The sequence below is a fragment of the Enhydra lutris genome, unplaced genomic scaffold (assembly GCF_002288905.1).
Source record: "Enhydra lutris kenyoni isolate GAN:26980312 unplaced genomic scaffold, ASM228890v2 scaffoldscaffold17, whole genome shotgun sequence".
Classification (NCBI taxonomy): Eukaryota; Metazoa; Chordata; class Mammalia; order Carnivora; family Mustelidae; genus Enhydra; species Enhydra lutris.
In genome coordinates, this window is record NW_019154101.1 from 26238180 (window position 1) to 26259247 (window position 21068).

At 40.9% G+C, this 21068-nt stretch overlaps 1 protein-coding gene across 1 annotated transcript in view; it reads left to right on the forward strand.

Annotated features, from left to right (window-relative positions):
- Window positions 1–14565: 14565 nt before the first annotated feature.
- Window positions 14566–21068, forward strand: part of LOC111147804 (ectonucleotide pyrophosphatase/phosphodiesterase 1) — a 72700-nt gene continuing 66197 nt past the window's right edge. The window contains exon 1 of the mRNA XM_022504046.1: window positions 14566–14805. Within this exon, the coding sequence (XP_022359754.1) occupies window positions 14566–14805 (240 nt within the window). The remainder of the gene's footprint in view (window positions 14806–21068) is intronic.

Below are 21068 nucleotides of genomic sequence, written 5' to 3' on the forward strand. Positions count from 1 at the left end.
AAAGACGTCTATGTTCTCTTGTCTAGAGAATATGAATTCTTTGGGAGAGCATTTTAGATACAGTCACAAAAGACATTGCTTAGGAAGACCTGAAGCTGACAATGTCTGGTTATAAAGCCTAACAAAATGAACCTTATTACTCATCCTGTTTGTTTCTGAATTTATTTCCTGGCTTTAGCATTTACATAAGTGACCTGTAGACCTTGGCCTATATATTTGGCTGGAGTACTCTGGAAATCTTGTAGAGAAAGTGAAGTTAAAACAAGCTGCTGAGGGGTTAAGAGATTTTCTGGGGAAAGTGGAGGAGTTTGAGTTAAGAGAGTCTGAAGAGATGGGGTGAGATTTTAAGAAGAGGAATTTACGTTGGACGTGGACTTTAATTTTAAGTTTAATTTCTATTCTTTTATCTTGTTAATGGAGTCCCTAAGGTTAGCCATCATATATTTTGTGTTCACTTTTTAATTTGGTCTTTCCATAGGTACCAATAAGATAATTGATTAGGTTCTCTAAAATATAGTAGTTTTTCCAATTCAAAGGATCCATTTTTAATCATTGATGAATAGACTCTTACACTAATCCAAAGAGTGACTTAAACCAATAAGCTTTTTTTATGGCTTTACCAAAATCCTATAAGAGAATACAAGAGAAGCAGCCCTCACAGATCCTGACAGTCTAAGAAAGCAAAGGACTTCATTACATAGGCAATAAGGATGGTGCAGTGAAAATGCTGTTTTTGGTCTCTTATTGGAACGTGAGATGCCTCTCCAGTCACAGACCCGCTCATCTGTGACATTAGGCAGGTGCTATAGAAATGAGACTTTTTAGTACTAGCAGACAACAAATGTTGAGATGACAAAGGCCCCTTATGGACTGGGACCTGTCATGACAATTCCCCTGAGAGCTGGCATGGCTAGACAAAGGGAATGCTGTTTGTAATTTTGTGTCTTGGAAACCTGGTCCATTCAAATGACCACCAAAGTGAACCCTACTGAGTCCATCTTCCGAATGGTGGAGACCAGAAAGAATATTCTCATTGGTCATAAAGCACATGCTCAAGACATAGAATAAGACAAAAGGAAAAGTCTCATCCCGTTTTTACACAGGGAACCCACAGCAACATTTTCATAAACAGACATTGGTCTGATGAGAACTGTAAACTCATCAGTCTGTGAGGCCAGCTCAAACAACAGGCTTATAGGGTCTCTACCTGAGTTTTATCCTTTGATTTTTCCTCCTTATGATGAATGACATAATAGGAACACAGAGAAATCGTAGCCATGTCTGGAAGGAAAAGATCAATACAAAATGACAGCACTCATCTAAAATCTTTACCAGAGTCATTATACCTCAGGAACTAGTTCCACAAATATTTTCTTCTGATAATCTAAATTTAGAAAAAGGGCAAAAGGGATTTCATCACTTTTGCTTCCATGGAACCCTGCAGAGACCTGGGAGGCAGATGTGGTAAGAATTCTTACTTTCTGCTGGTGCTAGCCAGAGGCCCTAGGATCTTTCAGTTATAACCCTGGAGCATGTCATAAGTATCCTGCCCACTGTGAAAGGACTGTTAGGGAGCAGACAGTTTCCTCCAACCCCTCTTGGTTCTTTCGGCTGGTCCAGTACTTATATTAACATAGCACAGATTAATGGGAGAAAAACACCTTGAATTTTGCATATACTGAGCCCCATAAGAATAAGAGATCCAAAGATGTGATCAATGAAGAAAGCTTTTATACCTTTTAGACAAAGAAAGAATACATTTGTGAAGAACTGGCAGGGCAAGGAAACTTAGATTTGAATACTCATTAGTGAGGAAACTAAGCAGAGTTTGTTTACAAAAAGTTTACTTGGCTTTGAATTCCCGCTCTCTAGCAATAAGGATGTCTCTATATCCTGGTGCAGGGAAGGTGTCTTTCACCTGGGAGATTTATTTCCTGCTTTCAGAGAGTCAGAAAAGAGAGTCAGAGCCTTCTTCTTGTACTGGCTGTTTCTTAAGTAACTTTATTTCAAATAATATGCCCAAATAGCGTATTCTGGGGCAGCCTGCCCTAAACCCCATCAGCCCCACAAGTATTATTTTTTTATTTATCATCATTTATTTTCTCCCTGTCATAGAGTCACATAGCAACAAGGCTCTACAAGGTGCCTGTTTGTATCAATGCCTGTTAGAGATCCCATTGGCTTTAAGCCTTTGCTCAGAAAAAGCAACTTCGTGTCTCAGCTGCTTACCAGATGGGTCTGTCATCAACAGCTGTTTTCTAGACAATCTCAATCGTGGCTTAGTTCCAGAGAGCAGAAGAGCATGCCTGAGTGAATCTTTAAAGTCCTTTTTGCCTCTTCTTGGGATTACTTCACTTGTGTTTACAATAGAGCAACTGCTGGAGAGGAGGGCCAGCCTATTCTGCTCACATGGCAGTCTCCTCTTTGAGCTGGGAAGCCAACTGCCAAAGACCTAACACTGTGATCCACAGAGTCTACAGCCTCCTATTTTGAAAGAAGGATAATCATTTACTAAAATAAAATTTTGATACAGTTTACAATTTGCGACTTCCAAAGTTCAAATATCTCTATTCTGAGCAAAGTGTAAAAAAAGCCAAAATAAATCTTCACATTACTTTTTTTTTTTTTTTTTAATTTGCCAACCATTCATTCCTATGAAATAGCTCTGAAAGTATAACTTTATGTGATGGAGGCAAAAAAAGCACAGGACGTTTAATTTCTTCTTACAACCTCCTAGAGACCACTTGTTATTTGTAGTGCTTCAGAACTCAAGGTGAATCAAAACAAAAAATATCTTTATGGATTTCTTTTCTCAACCTCATTCTGTGACTTGCTTTCTTTTTGAATCTCCTTTTGGATGTATAATTTTTCTCATTTATGTGACTCCCTTATTTTCAAAATACATATTTGAATCAATTTTCAAATGTATATTTCATCTAATTTACTATTTCTCTCCCTATTTTCAAAATGCATATATTCGAATCACATTTCCAAGGTGTATTATTGTTATTATTCCTTTCAAGTTTTTTTTTTTTTTCACTTGTTAATTCCAGTGTCTCCCCATCTGGATCCCAAAACTATTTCTGGCAATGTTGGGGGGATGTTGAAATCTTAAATTATTCTCATGTATAAAAAGGAACCCATATAATTGGCAGATAAAGAACGGATACCTGAGAGGTCTCCAGTTTACAGCTCGTGGTCCATTTATCTCATTCTTCCTCTATACAGATGTTACAAAACCAGTGTAAGCATGTTTCAAAATCATCTGGGTCCGTGGTCTCATTTTCACTTCCTGTTTAAGCCCTACTTATGTTTCAAGTTTTGGTCCGAGCATCATTTTCTCAGGAATTCCTTTGGCCACATCTTTCCACTACCACAGATTAGTTCAGATACTCTAGTATCTACCTTCTAGCCCCTTGTACCTTTTCATCATAGTGTTTATTACAATTTTTAAATATAATTCTCAACACTTATTTGATTAACATCTATCTCCCTTCATTATACTCTTAAACTCCTTCAGAAGATTGATGTTCTTTTACCGTTGTAGACCGAGCCTATACTAACACTTGGTTTATGGTAGGAATTCAATAAATATTAAGTGAATAAAGGAATAAATAAATAAGTAAATGAATAAATAAATGAGTAAAAAAGGGGTGAAAAAAAGCATAAATGACATAAGTCTCCAGTACCATGATCAGTACACAGCGACAAGCAATAAAATAAGTTAATATTATTAGTTATTTTCCATGCCAGATGAAATAAATTTGTTGAGTATTTCAGTTCGTCAAAGACCTGATTACGGCTTCAGAAACTGAAAGTTACATGTTCCTTCAAATATGTTGTTTCCTACTGTCGAATTGTTTCCTATAGTTGTGCGGTGGATGGATGTATAGACATAGAAAGATAAACATATGTGTATGTGCATGTGAATGCATTATAATAAAGAATAGATCGGCAAATCTTCAGATGTAAAAATACGTAAAGTATTTTTTCTATTTAAAAGTTATGCATATTAAAGTGTATCTTCACCTTAATTTTATTTAATTTTACTAAAACAGTTAAATTTTTTAAAAGATTTTATTTGATAGAGAGAGAGAAAGAGCCAGAGAGCAAAGCAGGGGGAGGGGCAGAAGGAGAGGGAGAAGCAGGCTCCCCACTGAGCAGGGAGCCCAAAGATGTGGGGCTCCAACCCAGGACCCCAAGATCATGATTTGGGCTCAAGGCAGATGCTTAACTGACTGAGCCATCCAGGCTCCCCTAAAACAGTTAAATCTTTTTTTTTTTTTTTTTTTTTAAAGATTTTATTTGTCAGAGAGAGAGGGAGGGAGAACACAAGCAGGCAGAGAGGCAGGCAGAGGCAGAGAGAGAAGCAGGCTCCCCACTGAACAAGGAGCCCGATGTAGGACTCGATCCCAGGACCCTGGGATCATGACCTGAGCCGAAGGCAGCGGCTTAACCAACTGAGCCACCCAGGCGTCCCCAGTTAAATCTTTAGTATATGTTTTATTAACTCTAGAAGGACTTCTATGATCAAGAAATATATGGCCAGGAGTAAACAGAATTAATTATTCATAATTTTTTCCCTGAAAATTCAAATTTTTCCACTTTAATTTGCATGCTTTAATAAGTTTAGGGGCACCTGGGTGGCTTAGTTGGTTAAGTGACTGCCTTCAGCTCAGATCATGATCCCAGAGTCCCGGGATCCCATTGGGCTCCTGGCTCAGCGGGAAGCCTGCTTCTCCCTCTGACCCTCTCCCCTCTCATGCTGTTTCTCATTCTTTCTCTCAAATAAATTTAAAAAAAAATTCTGCAAGTTTAGGACCTTGATTTTTCTTTATAAAGAAGTATGATAATCTCAAAAATATGGAGATTTCTGGGTAATTAGTTTTTCTGTTATAAGAACATTAATCTTAATTTCAATTCTCAATTGATAGCAAAGACTCAGAATTATTTTGTTTTAGATTCACATGGAAAGTTTGAGACCTGTGAATAATTACCATTCCATTCATCTTACATTTAATTTATTAAAATGAACTCTCTTAGAGCTCATGAAAAAAAGAAGATATTTTGAAAGTTTTCTCCCCGAATTAATTTTCTAAGTAGGATATTTACACATAACCACACTGCTGTAAATTTTTCTCCTGGAACCAGAACACCACAACTCATTGTCTTTTAATTGCCTTGCCAAACTTTCCAGTCATCTTATTTATCTTCTCTGAGTTGCAGAAATGAGGACATGAATGAGGCCAAGAGTTTACTTCGTCACTTTATCCATTCAGCACCTAGATGCCAACTGCACATTTCTTGTCTCTTTCTCTCCAGTTGTCATGCCTGCACGGTACCCAACTACTTGTGGTGCAGTTTCTGGAAAGAGCCACACTTTCTCAGGTCTGTGAGTCTTTGTATGGGCTTCTCCTTCATCCTAGGATCCCATTCTCCCTATTCTTAGCCTGACTTAACCCCTAACAGTTCTTCAAGATTTGCCGGGGCATCCTTTTCTTCAGGAGGTCTCCCATGATCCCACTTCTAGTCTTTTTGTACCTAAGGAAAGATATCCACTGGAGGCAAAAAGAAAAAACAAAACAAAACAAACACACACACACACACACACACACACACACACACACACACAAACAACTAAAGGCAAAAAAGGAGGGGAATTCCTTTAAGAACTCAACAATAGGTAAAATCCGAAGATAGTACATAAAGTAGAGCTGAGCTGGGGTGCTGAAAATCCAGAGGTCCCATCATGTTCCCTCTGGACTCCGCTTCCCTTGGAGAGAACAGATTCCCCTGACGACTCAGCTTGCACACAGGTTAGCTGCTCTTTCTACATCATGATTTTTCAGCTATGCCTGATGCAAAATTCTCAACTACAGAAAACCTCACAGCTCAAATCAGAGACAACCTCAGTCACGGCAGAATCAGCGGATGGGCCAGATTTCTTGTGAGGCATTTTCTGATCAAATCAGTCATGACTAAAGGGGTGGTGCTATGCCCCTTCTGGTGGCTCTCCGTGGAACAGGTTTCCTAAAGCAGACTAGAGGGGGCATAAGCGACAATGATCATCAGGTCTCTGGCCCTTCAGTTTGGGATCCGTATCCTTTCTATGGGCCCTAACAGATTGTGCTGTCCATTCATAGCTTTCAACCTGCTATTTCACAATGGACTGTCAGGATTTCTGTCTTTCCCACCAAACTAGGAGCTTCTTGTGATGATAGACAATTTTTAGTATTTTTGTTTGCTTTTATTGCCAGTGTTTCTAGTACAGCCCTTGCTATACAGTAGATAATCAATAAATGTGTTCCTGATAGTGGTAACTAGTTAAATAAATAGATATGGTAATTTCTTACCCTCAGTTCTGGAGTCCTCGAGTCCAAAGACTGTGTTTTATTTTCTCCACAGAATAAACATCCAGTTTTCTGTTGACAAGGAAGAAGAGACAGACCAACTGCATGGGGTCAGGGTGAGACTCTGGCCTTCTTCATGCTTCTTCTTCTTCTTCTTTTTTTTTTTTTTTAAAGATTTTATTTATTTATTTGACAGAGAGGTAGAGAGAGAGCACAAGTAAGCAGAGCAGCAGGCAGAGTAGAGAGAGAAGTAGTCTGTCTGCTAAGCAGGAAGACTGATGCGGGGCTCCATCCGAGGACCCTGGAATCTTGACCCGAGCCAAAGGCAGTCACTTAACCAACTGAGCCACCCAGGTGCCCCCTTCTCCATGCTTCTTGAATAGATGTTTAGCCAATAGTCCTATTTTTAAGTCTGACCTTTCTATCCTCTAACAGAAGTTAGTGCAGCCCATTTTATATATAAATCTAGTTGCATCTTGGCTTTCTTTACTTTTTGTTTAGGGTGACACTTTCTTTGGTCTCCTAAAGCAGTTACCAAGTGTCCACTTGTTTTTCCACCTAATGTTGTGCTATTCTGGTCATCTCTTCTCCAGTTCTCTTTGTCGGGTAGATATATGCATGTAACAAGTCATTCTGTTGTTTGAGTGTGGTTTTGGAGAAAGTGAAAGAAAATACATATGTTTGATCCATCACCTTTGCCCAGAAGTCCCTGTTTGCATTACTTTATTTTTTAATCTTTAAAAATCGGACTTATTGAGGCCTATTTTGTATGCAGAAAGAATCTTTGATTTTAGGTGTGCTTTTTCATGGGTTTTGGCAGATGTATGGATGGAGTCATGTAACCACCACAATCATGATATAAAGCATTTCCATCACTCCAGAAAGTCCTCTGTGCCCACTCATAGTCAACACTCATATGCTTTCTGTCACTACAGGTTTGCCTTTCTAGAATTTCACATACAATTATTCATAATATTCCTGTATCCTTTTAATGTTTGGAGGATTCCTAGTGGTTGTGTCACCTGATTCATTCACAATATTGGGAATTTGTGACTTCTCTCTTTTTTTCCTGGTAAGTCTAACGAGGGTTTTATATCAATTCGATTAAGCTTTTCAAAGAAACATTTTTGGTGTCCTTGATTTTCTTCATTTATTTCTGTTTTCAATTTCATTAATTTCTATTCTTCTCCTTACTCTTTCTTCCCTCAGCTTCTCTAAATTTAATTCATTCACCTCATTCTAAATCATTCATTTGGGACTTCTTTTCTTCTTCTCCTCCCCCTCTCCCTTCCCCCTTCTCCTCCTCCTGCTCTTCCTCCTCCTCCTTCTTCTTCTTTTGTAGGGAGGGAGAGGTGGGGAGGGGCAGAGGGAGAGGAAGAGAGAGAATTTTAAGCAGGCTCCATGCTCAGCACAGAGCCCAATATGAGGCTTGATCTCACAACACTGAGATCACAAACTGAGCCAAAATCAAGAGTTGGACACTTAACCGACTGAGCCACCCAAGCTCCTGAGACTTCTTTTCTAACATAAGTTTAAATGTCATGACATTCCCTATAACTATTGACTTAGCTGCTTATGACAAATTTTGATTCACTGTGTTTTCATTTTCATTAAGTTAAAAATATTTTCTATTTTCTCTTGTGATTTCTTCTTTGACTCAAGGTTTTTTTTGGAGTAGTATGCTATCTAAGCGCCAAATATTTGGGAATGTTTTTATTTTTAGGTTAAATCTATCATGTTCAGAGAACATATTTTGTAGATTTCCATTCTTTAAATATACTGAGGCTTATCTTATAATTTTTATTGGTTCATATACCATAGCACATGAAAAAAATGTGTATTTGGCTTTTGGGTGGAGTTTTGCATATATGCCAGCTTCATCAGTTTGGTTGATATTGTCATTTAACTCTTCTGTATCTTTACGGATATTCTGTTTGTTCCATCAGTTATGAGAGGAATGTTGAAATCATTAAGTATTACTGTAGATTTCTTTTTTTTTCAAATTTACACAGTTTTGCTTAATATTCTCTGATTAAGTGCATGCACATTTGAGGTTAGTATGTTTTCTTGATAAACTTTTATCATAAGATATGTCTTTATCATAAGAAAATGTCTTTTATCCTTGGTAATTTTTATCATAAGAAAATGTCTTTTATCCTTGGTAATTTTTTAAAAAGTACTATGTCTAGGGGCGCCTGGGTGGCTCAGTGGGTTAAGCCACTGCCTTTGGCTCAGGTCATGATCTCAGGGTCCTTGGATCGAGTCCCGTGTCGGGCTCTCTGCTCAGCGGGGAGCCTGCTTCCCTCTCTCTCTCTCTCTGTCTGCCTCTCCGTCTACTTGTGATTTCTCTCTGTCAAATAAATAAATAAAATCTCAAAAAAAAAAAGATAAAAAATACTTTGTCTAAAACCATTATAATATGCTAGGTTATTTTGATCAGTGTTTCATGGCATATCTTTTTCCATCTTTTCCTTTCATCCTACCTGTCTTTACTGTTAAAGTGGGTATCTTGTGCATAAAGCTGGGTCTTGCATTTTTATTCAATATGGAAACTTTCCCTTTAGTTAAGGTAGATATTAACCCATTTGTTCTTAAGGTTATTGTCAATGTAAGTAGATTTAAATCTACCATGTTATTTATTTTCCATTTTCTCATTTTTTATTTGTTTGTTTCTTTTTTCTTCTTTTCCCCATTTGGGGGTTAGTTTGTGTAATTAATTATGATTTCATTTTATCTCCAATATTGACATATTAGCTCTTTGTTTTTTTTTATAAGTAGTTGACCTAAAGTTGCAGCTTTGAACATGTCATAACTTGTCCTCCATTAATTTCATATCCCTTCACTTATAGGGTATGAACTTTACAACAGTAAATTTCCATTTCAGCCTCCCATCTTGTGTGCGATTGCTGTCATGTCTTTTACTTTTATATATACTGCCAACCCCATGATGAGCTGTCATTAATTTTGCTCAAAAGAATTCTATTTTAAAAATACCATATGAGAGGAGCACCTGGTTTGCTCCTTGGGGTGGGTGGCAGGTTCTTGATTTCAGCTCAGGTCGTGATCTCAGAGTTTTCAGATCCAGCAAGACCAGAATTGGCCTCTTGCTCAGGGGGAGTCTCCTTGAGGATTCTCTCACTCACTCTCCCCTCCCCCCCACCACCTTGCACATGTGAACACTCATGGGTGTGCTCCTTCTCAAATAAATAAATCTTTTTAACAAAAGATTATTTGAGAAAAAATTCCTTATATTTATCCAAATATTTATAATTTCCCACATATCTTATGCCTTTGTATAGATCTCAGTTTTGTGTGGTATCATTGGAGGAGTGACAGAGGGAGAGGGAGAAGCAGGCCCCACCAAGCAGGAAGCCTGATGTGGGTCTCGATCCCAGGATTCTGGGATCATAATCTGAGCTGAAGGCCTACGTTTAACCAACTGAGCCACCCAGGAGCCTCCATTTATTCAATTATTTTGTTCCATTATTTCTTCAAATAGTTTTTTTCTAAACTCCACACTCCATCTTCTTCTGAAACTCAAGTCATGTTTATGCTAATTACATGTCCTCAAGCTTTACCTTTTGTGAGCTGAAATCCTGGGTGGGGGTAAGCCTTAGGTAGGTCATGCAGAAAGCCTGAAGTACAGATGCATTTATTCTACTTCCTGTTGGAGCCTGCGGGAGGAACTGTTGACAGATTGTTTCCCTCACTAATACAGTCAGGCAGAATCTGAGGAGTACTCTGGAGCTTTCGTTAACTTTCCTGTACAGAGGAAACAATTCACAAGTTCCTGCATACATTGTAGGGATGTGGAAAGTACTGAGCTGAGAGCCAATAGAGTTATGCCATAAACCTTACAGTTAGTGATAAGATGACCCTAATTCAGAGAGTCAAATATAAAGAGCTCAGATCGTGGTTGGATGGAGGATGTGGCTGTACTGAGAAGTATCTGAGCTGAAAGAAGTTCTGAGATTTGTTGGAGCCAAGAAAACAAGTCAGACATTTACCAACATCATTTCAGAAGACATAAGAGTACATGCCCAGAGACCAGACATACATGCAGACTATTGGCACCCTGAGGTTTTGCTGGAAATGAAATATAAGGGACAACGGGAAGTGGCAGAGACTGCAGACAACCAGAAAATGAAGGCCTGGACAGCAGCTCCCTCTAGATGGGATATGTGTTTTCCATGTTTCCACAGTTTTTATTACTCTCAATTGCATTTTACACTTCACTCATTTTGCTATCTGCCTGATAACAAGCCATCTCTCCTCCATCCCAGAGGAGCAAGCATCCCTTCCTGACCCCATGGGCTCTCCCTTTGCAGATGCATTCTTACTGGCAGCTCTCAAACCTTTCCAGAAATTAAGTATAAATCATGGATTGTATATGTGAAAATGAAATCATTTTATTCTCTCTGTTAGGGATGTGAGTTGAGTGATTGAAATATGGAAAGGAGGGGCACCTGGGTGGTCCAGTCAGTTAAGTGACTGCCTTTGGCTTAGATCATGATCCCAGAGTCCTGGGATTAAGCCCCATATCAGGCTCCCTGCTCAGCGGGGGGCCTGCTTATCCCTCTCCCTCTGCTACTCCCCCTGCCTATGCTCTCCTGCTCTTTCTGTCAAATAAATAAATAAATAAAATCTTTAAAAATATATATGAAAGGAGACATTTACATTTTTGTGTAAGTTAGGGAAATGTTACACATCTTGTTGGCATTTGGAGAAAACTATGTAATTTTATGGTATTATTTGTAACACCATTTTATCAATGAAGAAGCCAAGACTCAGAGAGTTCTTGTAATCTGAACAAGGTCACGTAGTTATCCAAGCTTCTCCCAGAGAGCGTCATGTTTGTACTTACAAAAAGGAAAGAGAAAGGATGTCGAACAAAATCTTAAAAACAAATTAACATGTGGAAAATAATTTTTTCTATATCTCAGAAAGATTAAAGGTCCATGTGGTGGGGTTTTTTTTTTTTTTTTTTTTCCTGTTAAGGCTGGGCTTCATGTTTTACTGGGAATTGGAGAAAGCTGGACCAGCTCTAGAACAGCTGGTAAAATAATTACTAAAATAATTTCCATGTTTCAGAGCCAAAAAGAACTGTTCCTCATGTCAAGAAGTCATCCTTCAAACACAGATAAGTTGGTTTTATTTGGTGTTTTGGTCTTATCAGTGTCTCAAGTTTTAGGCACTGAGGAGAAGTGTTTACATACTTCTGCAGAATAAAACTTAAGGAATCTTATAAATTCTTTAAAATTTAAATATTTAAATTTAAATTTAAAATTCTTTAAAAAAGGTTTTATTTTTACTTATTTGACAGAAAGAGACACAGCAACAGAGAGAATACAAGCTGGGGGAGTAGGAGTGGGGGAAGCAGGCTCACTGCTGAGCAAGGAGCCCCATGTAGGGCTCAGTCCCAGGACCCTGAGATCATGACCTGAGCCAAAGGCAGAGGCTTTATGATTGAGCCACCCAGGCCCCCCATGAATCTTATTAACTCTTAGACTTTCCTCTTTACTGCTATACTAGATTACAGTCTTCAATCATTGAAGCAGAGTCATTTAGGACCGAGGATGAAACAGTTATTACTAACCTTGCACTAACCATGAAAGGTCTGTTGTACTTTGGAGGGTGAAGCTGTCCCTCAGACAATTTGGAGTAGAAACAAGATCAAGGCAAAAAGATGTCTCTACAGGCATGGTGATGTCTGTAGCGAAGCAAGATAAGTGGCCTACTCAAGCGATCCATTCATAGTCCTCTGATTTTAAAATTTCAGTGAGACTTTTATAGTTACCCATGGAAGTTCTGACAAGCCCCAGCCAGGCCAGAGTGTAAGGCAGAGGCCACATCCTGGTGGCCTGTTTGCCAGGCCCACCCTGCAGATGTGTTACATTTTGTTTGGCCTTTCACGTGTTTAAAGAAATTGTTTTTCTGAATTTTGTAGACAAAAATTTTGCGATCTGGAGAATTCACACAAACATCTAAAATTTCCTGTTTCTCTTGAGAAATCTATCTGACTACAAGGGGCAGGGACAGGATCCTATGTGAACCTTCACCCTTGTCACAAGAGCCCACGGGTCACCTGCAGGGGGCACCCCACTCATTGATGGAAGTTGAGTTTGTGCCTCTGCAGACTGACTCTGTGTGATCTTTTCCCACAGGGGGAAGCCTGGAGAGTGATTTCCTCCTTGCTTTGGGATGTCTAGGATCAATATACAGATTCCATTTGTTTTGTCAGGTTCAAAGCCACGCTGGAAGTTTCTGTTAACTTTCTTTTAGAAGTTTTGACACTCATTTGACCAGTCTCTGTGGCACAAATCTTTGTCCTTGAATCAGATTTTTGGAAACAGTTAAAGGAAAACTTGGAGCCAAGTTTGGGGTAAAAAATATGTGACTATGAAATAGTGAAAACCTGTTTCTCTTGGGTGGTTTGTAAGCTGACTCAAGGTAATTAAAAAAAAAAAAAGAAAAAAAAAGAAAAAGAAAGAAAAAAAAAGAAAGAAAAGAAGAAAGAAAGAAAGAAAGAAAGAAAGAAAAAAGGGCTCAGTCATGTTTTGAGGGATGGTTTTTATTTCTTCCAGATGTCAATTACCTTTTCACTAAACTTTGAAAATATCTTATTTGTAACTCTATCATGCATCTAGGACTTGGGTTTCAATTTTTTGTTGATGCTGTTTATTGTCTTCACCCCCTTCAACTACTTGAGAAATATGTACTTTTATTCATGTTGGTACGGTATACATAGTTGGAAGCCAAAGAGTGAATTGAAAGATTGATTATTGAGTGAATGAATGAATGAATGAATGAATCAGTATAAATAGAAAGCATCTTAAATTTGACTATTTTAAAGGGAGTAAAACACACTTTATATCTGTTAAATATCCATCCTCAGTATTTTTTTTTTTAAAGATTTTATTTATTTGACAGAGAGAGAGAGAGAGACAGCGAGAGAGGGAACACAAGCAAGGGGAGTGGGAGAGGGAGAAGCAGGCTTCCCAGCAAGGAGGGAGCCCAATATGGGGCTGGACCCCAGGACCCTAGGATCATGACCTGAGCTCAAGGCAGATGCTTAACTCCTGAGCCATCCAGGCACCCCTCTATTCTCATTTTTTAAAAAAAGAATGTTTGTATACATTTGGGCAGTCAAAATGAATTGACGATTGTCTTTGGAATGTATAACTTTCTTTGGTCCCCACAGTCGGCCCCTGGCATCGCAAAGCAGTTGAAAGTCACTGGTTGGCTCTTGACTGACAAGTATCACTTCACTATACGCTTGTGGTTTTTCTGATGAGGAAGGAAAATTGAAAGTTGTAGAAACAAAGGTGAATCAAAACCCATCAAGAATTATAGTTTACCGTTCGTGTCCTCGTTTAAAAATAAAGTATCAAAGTATAAAATGTTCAATACTCCTAACCAAGGATCAGCGTCAACCTCAGGATGAGGCAGCATTGACACTTTGAAGCCTTCACCGTAAAAAGACTAAAGGAACTAATAAGCAAATATATGAAGGCAAGATCAGCAAGAAAAACCCAGAAACCACATAAATCCGCGGAAAACCGAGTATCCCTGATGTATGAGTGCTTTAGTTACACCAGGTATTTTAAGGTGGGTTATTCCTTTCCCAGAGTAGCGGAGCAGTGGGTAGCAGGACTTAAAGGGAATTTTCGCTTGCTTCTACGCAGGAGGAAAAGGTCGCCCCGTCCCACCCCCGACCCTTCTAGCCTCTTTGCGCGTCGCAGCACAGACACCGGTCGCCCGACTCCGCTCTCGCGCCGACGAGAAGCCGCACCGGCCGCTGCTGCATCCTTCTCCTCCACCTCCCGCTCTATTTTGGGGCCCCATGATCTCATGCCCTCTGCAGACCACACTCCGCAATTCCAGCCCAGCCCGCGCCGCGAGGCCACGCAGGGCGATTCCTGCAAGTGTTCGGAAGGTGCCCCGGGGCGCGGGGAGGGGAAGGCTTTGGGGGAAATTAAAGACGCGCCCACGTAAAGGACCCAAAATAACCGACACGCAGAGTGCCCGAAATCAGACAGGAAGCCAAATAATCCAGGGCGTTGAGCTGCTTTCCCCTCACTTCTAGCGCTGGGCGGCAGGCGCCGGGCCAGGGGTCGGGCGGCGAGGGGCGGGCGCGGCGGCGGGCGGGGCGGGGCCGGCGCGGAGCCTATTAAAGGCGCGGCGGGGCGGCGGGGCTGGAGCGCCAGGGGCCACGATGGAGAGCGGCGGCACCACGGGGGGCGGGAGCAGCGGCGGCGAGGGCGGCCGCCCTCCCCGGGAGGGCCCGGCGGGGAACGGCCGCGACCCGAGCGTCGGTCGCGCCGCCGCGGCGCCCAGGGAGGGCCAGGCGTCTGAGTCCTTGCTGGCCCCCATGGACCTGGGGGAGGAGCCGCTGGAGAAGGCGGCGAGCGCCCGCACGGCCAAAGACCCCAACACCTATAAGGTGCTCTCGCTGGTAGGTCCGCGGCCCGGCTCGGCGCCGGGGAGGGCGGGGAGGGCGGTGCCCGGCTCCTGCGCCCCGGGCGCGGTCAGCACCGGGGACCCGGAGAGAGGCAGCGCTGCGGCCGCTCCTCTTCGCCTGCACGCGCTCGCCTTCGGGCTCGCAGCCCTGCTCCCTGCTGCGTACCTGCTCTTGGCCCCCGGGGGAGCCGTTTACGCTCACGTGTGTCACGGATGCTTCTTAGGGCCCCGTTTAGGAATCCAGGCTGTGAAAATGGCCATCTTTAGAAATACCTCTCGTCCCCCAGCAGAGTACGAAGTTTTTAGAAGGGAAAAATGACCAGCCTGAAAGTTGTTGGTCGACCAATATTTTTTTTTCCCCTTTTTAATCTTTTTTTGGGGGCGACTCTGGGGGTAATGTTGATGACTTTCTTTGCATTAACTGATTAAAAGATTTCACAGGGTTCTTTAAGTTTTATCAGGAACTTTAGGAAATGCCTTTTCTTTTGGCTCTGCTTAGGAATGTCCTTGCAGCTTTACAGAAATCCCATCAATATTCATGTTATGCGAATGTGAAGAAACGCTGACGATTCTTTGTCCACTCTTTTAACAGTAGGTTACACGGTTTTTCATGCTAACAAAAGTAGCCATTATTCTTCTGCTATTGTATTATGACAGTTGCAGGATCCAAGGTAAATTTGATGAAATGTGGCGGGCGGGGCGTGGGGTTCATTCCTATGGTAGGAAATTCTATGCTGACAGTCAGAGCCTGGGTTCTTGGTTTAGTCAGTAAATTCTGAGGCCTTGTATAACTCTCCCAGACCTCAATTTCTTATTTGTTAAAATGAGGACATCACCTCCATTGCCCATTGCATAGGATTATTATGAAGATCCAATGGGAACGATGTTTGTGGGGAAGTAAATTGAAAGTTACAGGGAGACATAATCATTTTTATTGCATTATGTGGGAGTAATATCACTTACCTTATGATTGAACAATGCTGTGTATAGAATATCTTTTCTGATATTTGAAATCTACTTTCCTTTCATAAGCATTTCCATTTTGACTGTATTTTAGGTATCATGGAGATGTTACAATACTTTGAGGAACCAAATTCCTAGACTAAAGAGATGGTATCATATGCTCAGTAATTAAAACTTAAGCCTAAGGTTCAAAGAGTCACAAATCACATAATGTTTGTATCTCAACATATATTTTTGCATTAGGATGAGAACTTACTTTTGGTCTTTTGAGTCACCTTTTCTGTTTGTGTTAATGGTCAACCTTCGCTTCTATAACATGATCACTAAAACTATTCAGTATCCATATTTTCAGGTGTTTAGCACACTACCAGATGTTCAATTGTACAGTGAATCTGTGTGCAGTTTTAATGTGAAATCATTTCTAAATGCCTATAGCCTTGGAAGTTTACTGAATTACCAATTGCTATATTCAGTTTTTAAACTTTATCTACTCATTTCCTTTTAGCTCCATCAGCAAAGGTCTACCTTTAAAATGTGCATTTCAGTCTTTGACATGCACCATCAGCTGGCCAAACAGCATTCCATTGTGCTCTCATGATGTAACCAGGGTACTGGACATGGAAGTGTCTGAGGTCTTCCTTTCACAGTCGACGTCATGAATGTTTCTTATCCCATAGGTGGGGTCTTTGTTGTAACATGAATCGTCAAAGAATTCTTACCTTATGTCTTCGATGAAATACTGTGGGACATTAAATATACACCTAAACTCATGGCAATGTTTTTGAAATCTTAATTAGTAACTCAAGTGAATGTGGAACCTTTTACCCATCCTTCTTTTTCCTCCCTACTTCAATACCCTGCCTCTCCTCTCCCCCTCCACCCCCAAATGATGCACTTTTAAAGGGGAAATCTCCAGAAGGAATTTGACAATTGACATCAGAGAGTTCTGGGACAAGTCTTCTAGAAAGGACCTGCAATTATGGGATTCCTTTTTTCAAGTTAAACATCCACACAATTTTCTTAAAGCTGAAGAAATGGATTGACTGATTGCAACTGGGGTTGAGATTACTAGAGGCCATCCACTGATCTGGTCCTCAGCCAAACAGTTTCTATCTAGCAGGATAAGTACATGAGTTGCCCTCCAGAGAGAATCAGTGGCAGCTTGGCATTTTTCTGAAGATATTTCAGATCATCTTAAATGATGCAGTAATGTGTGAGTGGATGAAGAGGGGAAGATTCTGTTCTACCCTTGCTTCTCTTTGGTACGGTGTTTGAGTCCAGGGAAAGAATTGCAGGCTCTAGTGGCTTTTGGCCCTGGGCCCTGGAAATGCTTATGCCCAGGCACCAAGCCAGACTGTGGAAAACTCAGAGGGCAAGTAGAAGTATTACTCTGGAGATGCTCCAGCAGATGTGGTAAATACCGGATGCCTTTCCTTAGTTCCAAATTAAATTTTGAACTGAAATTTTGACTTCCACTGAGGTCAGACTTGAAGATTTATTTGAAATAATCCTTATTCTCTGGTATCATTTTAGAGGGCAGCGAATTCTCAGCCCCAGTGCAGTACCTTTTTCCATTGACCAGTGAGTGTGTCCTTCTACAGTGTTATTTTGTATTTGTGACTTTCTGCGGTGTTTATGAATACAGGTCCACCTGTGTGTAAAGGGCTTTGTGGTGGTGGTGGTTAAAGATTTTCATCTTTCAGTGAAAGAGTTCTTTGTTAAGTGGCAGAGGTCGCCCTTGTTTATCAGAAGTTTCGGTATTAAAGTTACTAATTCGTATTAAAGTTACTAATTTGGTAAGCTTTTCTCCCCTTTTTACAACACATTACCTTATCTCTAAAATAGGGTATGGAGAACATTCAAGATATTTCTCTGCCCCCCCCCCTTTAAAGGGTTTTATCTATCTATCTATTTAGAGAGCCTGAGCAGTGGGAGGGGCAGAGGGAGAGGATAGGAGAGAATCTCATGCAGAGTCCGATGTGGGACTCCATCTCAGAACTCTATGAGATCAGGACTTGAGCGGAAATCAGAGTTCAGATGCTTGCTTAACTCAGTGAGCCACTAGGTTCCACTAATTCTTTGCTCTTAATGGGACTAGGAATTGGCATTGCTCTTGCATTGTTGAAATGTAATATCCATCCAACCATTGTTTAGCATATTTCAAAATGACCAGAGCATCTTAGAGCCCAGAGAAGTCTCCCACTTGACCCTTTTGGTATTTGTTTCACATGTTGTGAGAAAATGAATCAAACGTTTCTAGGAGGCAAGCAAGATGATTGTGTTCAGCGCTGGGCCTCAGACAGCACCTGATACTCAGTGTCGCCTTTTGGTCAAATGAATGAATGCACTGCGTTTTTACTCAGACCAAGGGACACTTCGCCTTGGAAAAGGGCCAGATGGGAAGACTGACTATACAATCACAGACCATATGGCCAGTTGAAAGTCAGGAATCTAAATATAGGTGCGCTAATCCATACGGCACTTAGGTAGCCATTCAGGAGTAACATCAAAACTGGGATAGCATTTCATTAGGGCCTTGGGAGATCAAAGAGGCAGTGAAGGAGCTATAAATAAAAGCTTCCAGCCAAGGCCAGCATGCCTTAGGACAGGCCAGACACAGCCTCTGTGACCACGTGGGTTCAGAAACGGGATCTGCCCACCCGCCATGCTCTCAGGTACAGACAGCTCCAGTGTGGCCATCCAGCTCGCCCAGGTTAGGTCATCCTGCGGGTGCAAATGAGAGTCTGCCTCACTTGTACGGAGGCCCCTTTTGTGTTGGTGACTTTGCTCTCATACCCCACATTCAGTCTTCGTGGCTTTTGCGGGGTACTGTTTCCTTCGAGCATTGCTTTCAGTTACTTCCTTTCTGCTCTGAGTCCTATGCTGGTCTCTTTCTCTTTCGACATTGGTACCTCCGCAGTGTCCGCTCCACGGATGCACAGGCATCCTTTCAACACTGTCTTTATTCCCTTGCATTCCGCTTGTTCAGTTCACTCTGGACAACAGTTTTGCTGTCTCCTGTCTCCATTATATCCTATTCATGACTCTGAAGAGAATCTCTAATGGCTGTGTTGAGAGACCTTGTGTGTTCTGTATAATCAAGAACTGAGGACCATTGACCCATTTAAAATAGTTACGGAATTTTTTTTTTTTTTTTTTTTTAAGAATTTGTTTGTCAGAGAGAAGAAGCGACAGCACAAGCAGGGAGAGAGGTAGGCAGAGGGAGAAACAGTCTCCCCACTGAGCAAGGAGCCCAGTGTAGGACTTGATCCCAGGACCCTGGGATCATGACCTGAGTGGAAGGCAGATGCCTAACCGGCTGAGTCACCAGGCATCCTTATTTATAGAAATTTTTATCTATCGCCTTCTCATCTTCCTCCAGTTAACTTTTTTTCTTAGATACCAACATGAAGGTAAATGAAAATAGTTTTATATTCAGATTGGGTTTGATCAATTTCATTGCAAAATATCCCTGTGACTTCTAACTCATAGCAAATGTATTTCACCTGTATTAGGGCTTTTCAAGCTAAAGAACTTAATTGTGATATATATATGTATTTATTTATTTTGGTAGAGAAACATTTCAAATGTTCAAATGATTTAGGAATATATAAGCTTTTAGAATACAACTTGTAACTAGAGATCTACTTTTGGTTAAAATAAACATGCCTTTATCAACTATGAAATATCACCAACAGAAAGTAAACAATGAGTTCAAGGCAGAACATAGATTACTCTTTCAAGCCCACGTCTTATGCAGCAAAAACTGATACTCAGAAAGCTGAAGTCCTTAGGCATCAAATAAAATCCAAGGTATGTATTTACCATGGGAATAATGTAGAATAATATATTTAAAAGGGTTTTTCAAATGAGTGACCAGAATGTTCAGCTACATATTAACTAGAACACTCTATTTCCTGAGTATTTTAGTTATTTGAGGTATAATTATAAGAATTAACATCTATAATTTTATTTTATTCTTCATTTTTAGTTTTTCTCAAGATTATTTATTCATTTATATTTTTTATTTTAGAGAGAGGGGAGGGGTGGAGGGAGAGGGAGAGACTCTCAACCAGACTCACCACAGAGTGGGGAGCCTAAGATTAGGCTTGATGTGAAGACCCTGAAATCATGACATGAGCCAAAACCAAGAGTCAGATGCTTAATTGACAGAGCTACCTAAGTGCCCCTCACTTTTAGTTTTTATTTTTTTTTAATTTTATTTATTCTTACCTTTTTATTATTGAGAGAGAGAAAGGGAGGGGCCAAGGGAGAGGGAGAGAGAGAATCTTAAGCAGGCTCCCTGATCTCACAACCCTGAGATCATGACCTGAGCCGAAATCAAGAGTGGGACATTTAACTGACCTAACCACCCAGGCACTCCTACTTTTAGTTTTTAGAAGAAGATTTGGTAGAAATGTAGGTGGTAAAAGTAGATGATTATTATTCACAAAGCACTTTGCAGTTTTGGAAAGCATTTTCCCATATATATATATATATATATTTATATATAATTATTTATATATTTTTTTTTTTTTTTAAAGATTTTATTTATTTATTTGACAGAGATCACAAGTAGGCAGAGAGGCAGGCAGAGAGAGAGAGAGGAGGAAGCAGGCTCCCCGCCGAGCAGGGAGCCCGATGCAGGGCTCGATCCCAGGACCCTGGGATCATGACCTGAGCTGAAGGCAGAGGCTTTAACCCACTGAGCCACCCAGGCGCCCCTTCCCGTATATTTTTAATTGATCCTCAGCATGTCGGCAACTCTGGAACGGGAAAGTATAGTGACAATCAGTTCTCATCGATAGATTAGGCAAACAGGCTCACAGGGGTGCAGTCAGGTTTCTCAAACTGTAGCACGCTTAGGAAAACAGCCGGAAGCTGTTAAGGACAACAGATTGCTGGGCTCCATTCCCAGAGGTTGTGGTGTAGAGGCTTGAAATTGTTATGGGCTAAATGTTTGTGTCCTTCCCAAATTCACATGGTGAAGTCATAACTCCCCAATGTGACGATATTTGGATGTGGGGCCTATGGGAGGTGATTAGACTCGGCTGAGGTCCTGAGGGTGGGGCTGTCATGATGGGATTAGTAGCCTTACAGGAAAGGGGAAGGAGCGAGATGCAAGCTGTCTCCTTCCCTCCCTTCCCCCATGCCCCTCTCTGGCACACCCTGAGAAAAGGTCCTGTGAAGACATCATGAGTGACAGAAGCCAGGAAGAAGAGTCTTCATCCCTGACTTGCCAGCCGGTAGAACGGTGAGAATCTCTGTGGTTTAAGCCACCGAGTCTGTGACATT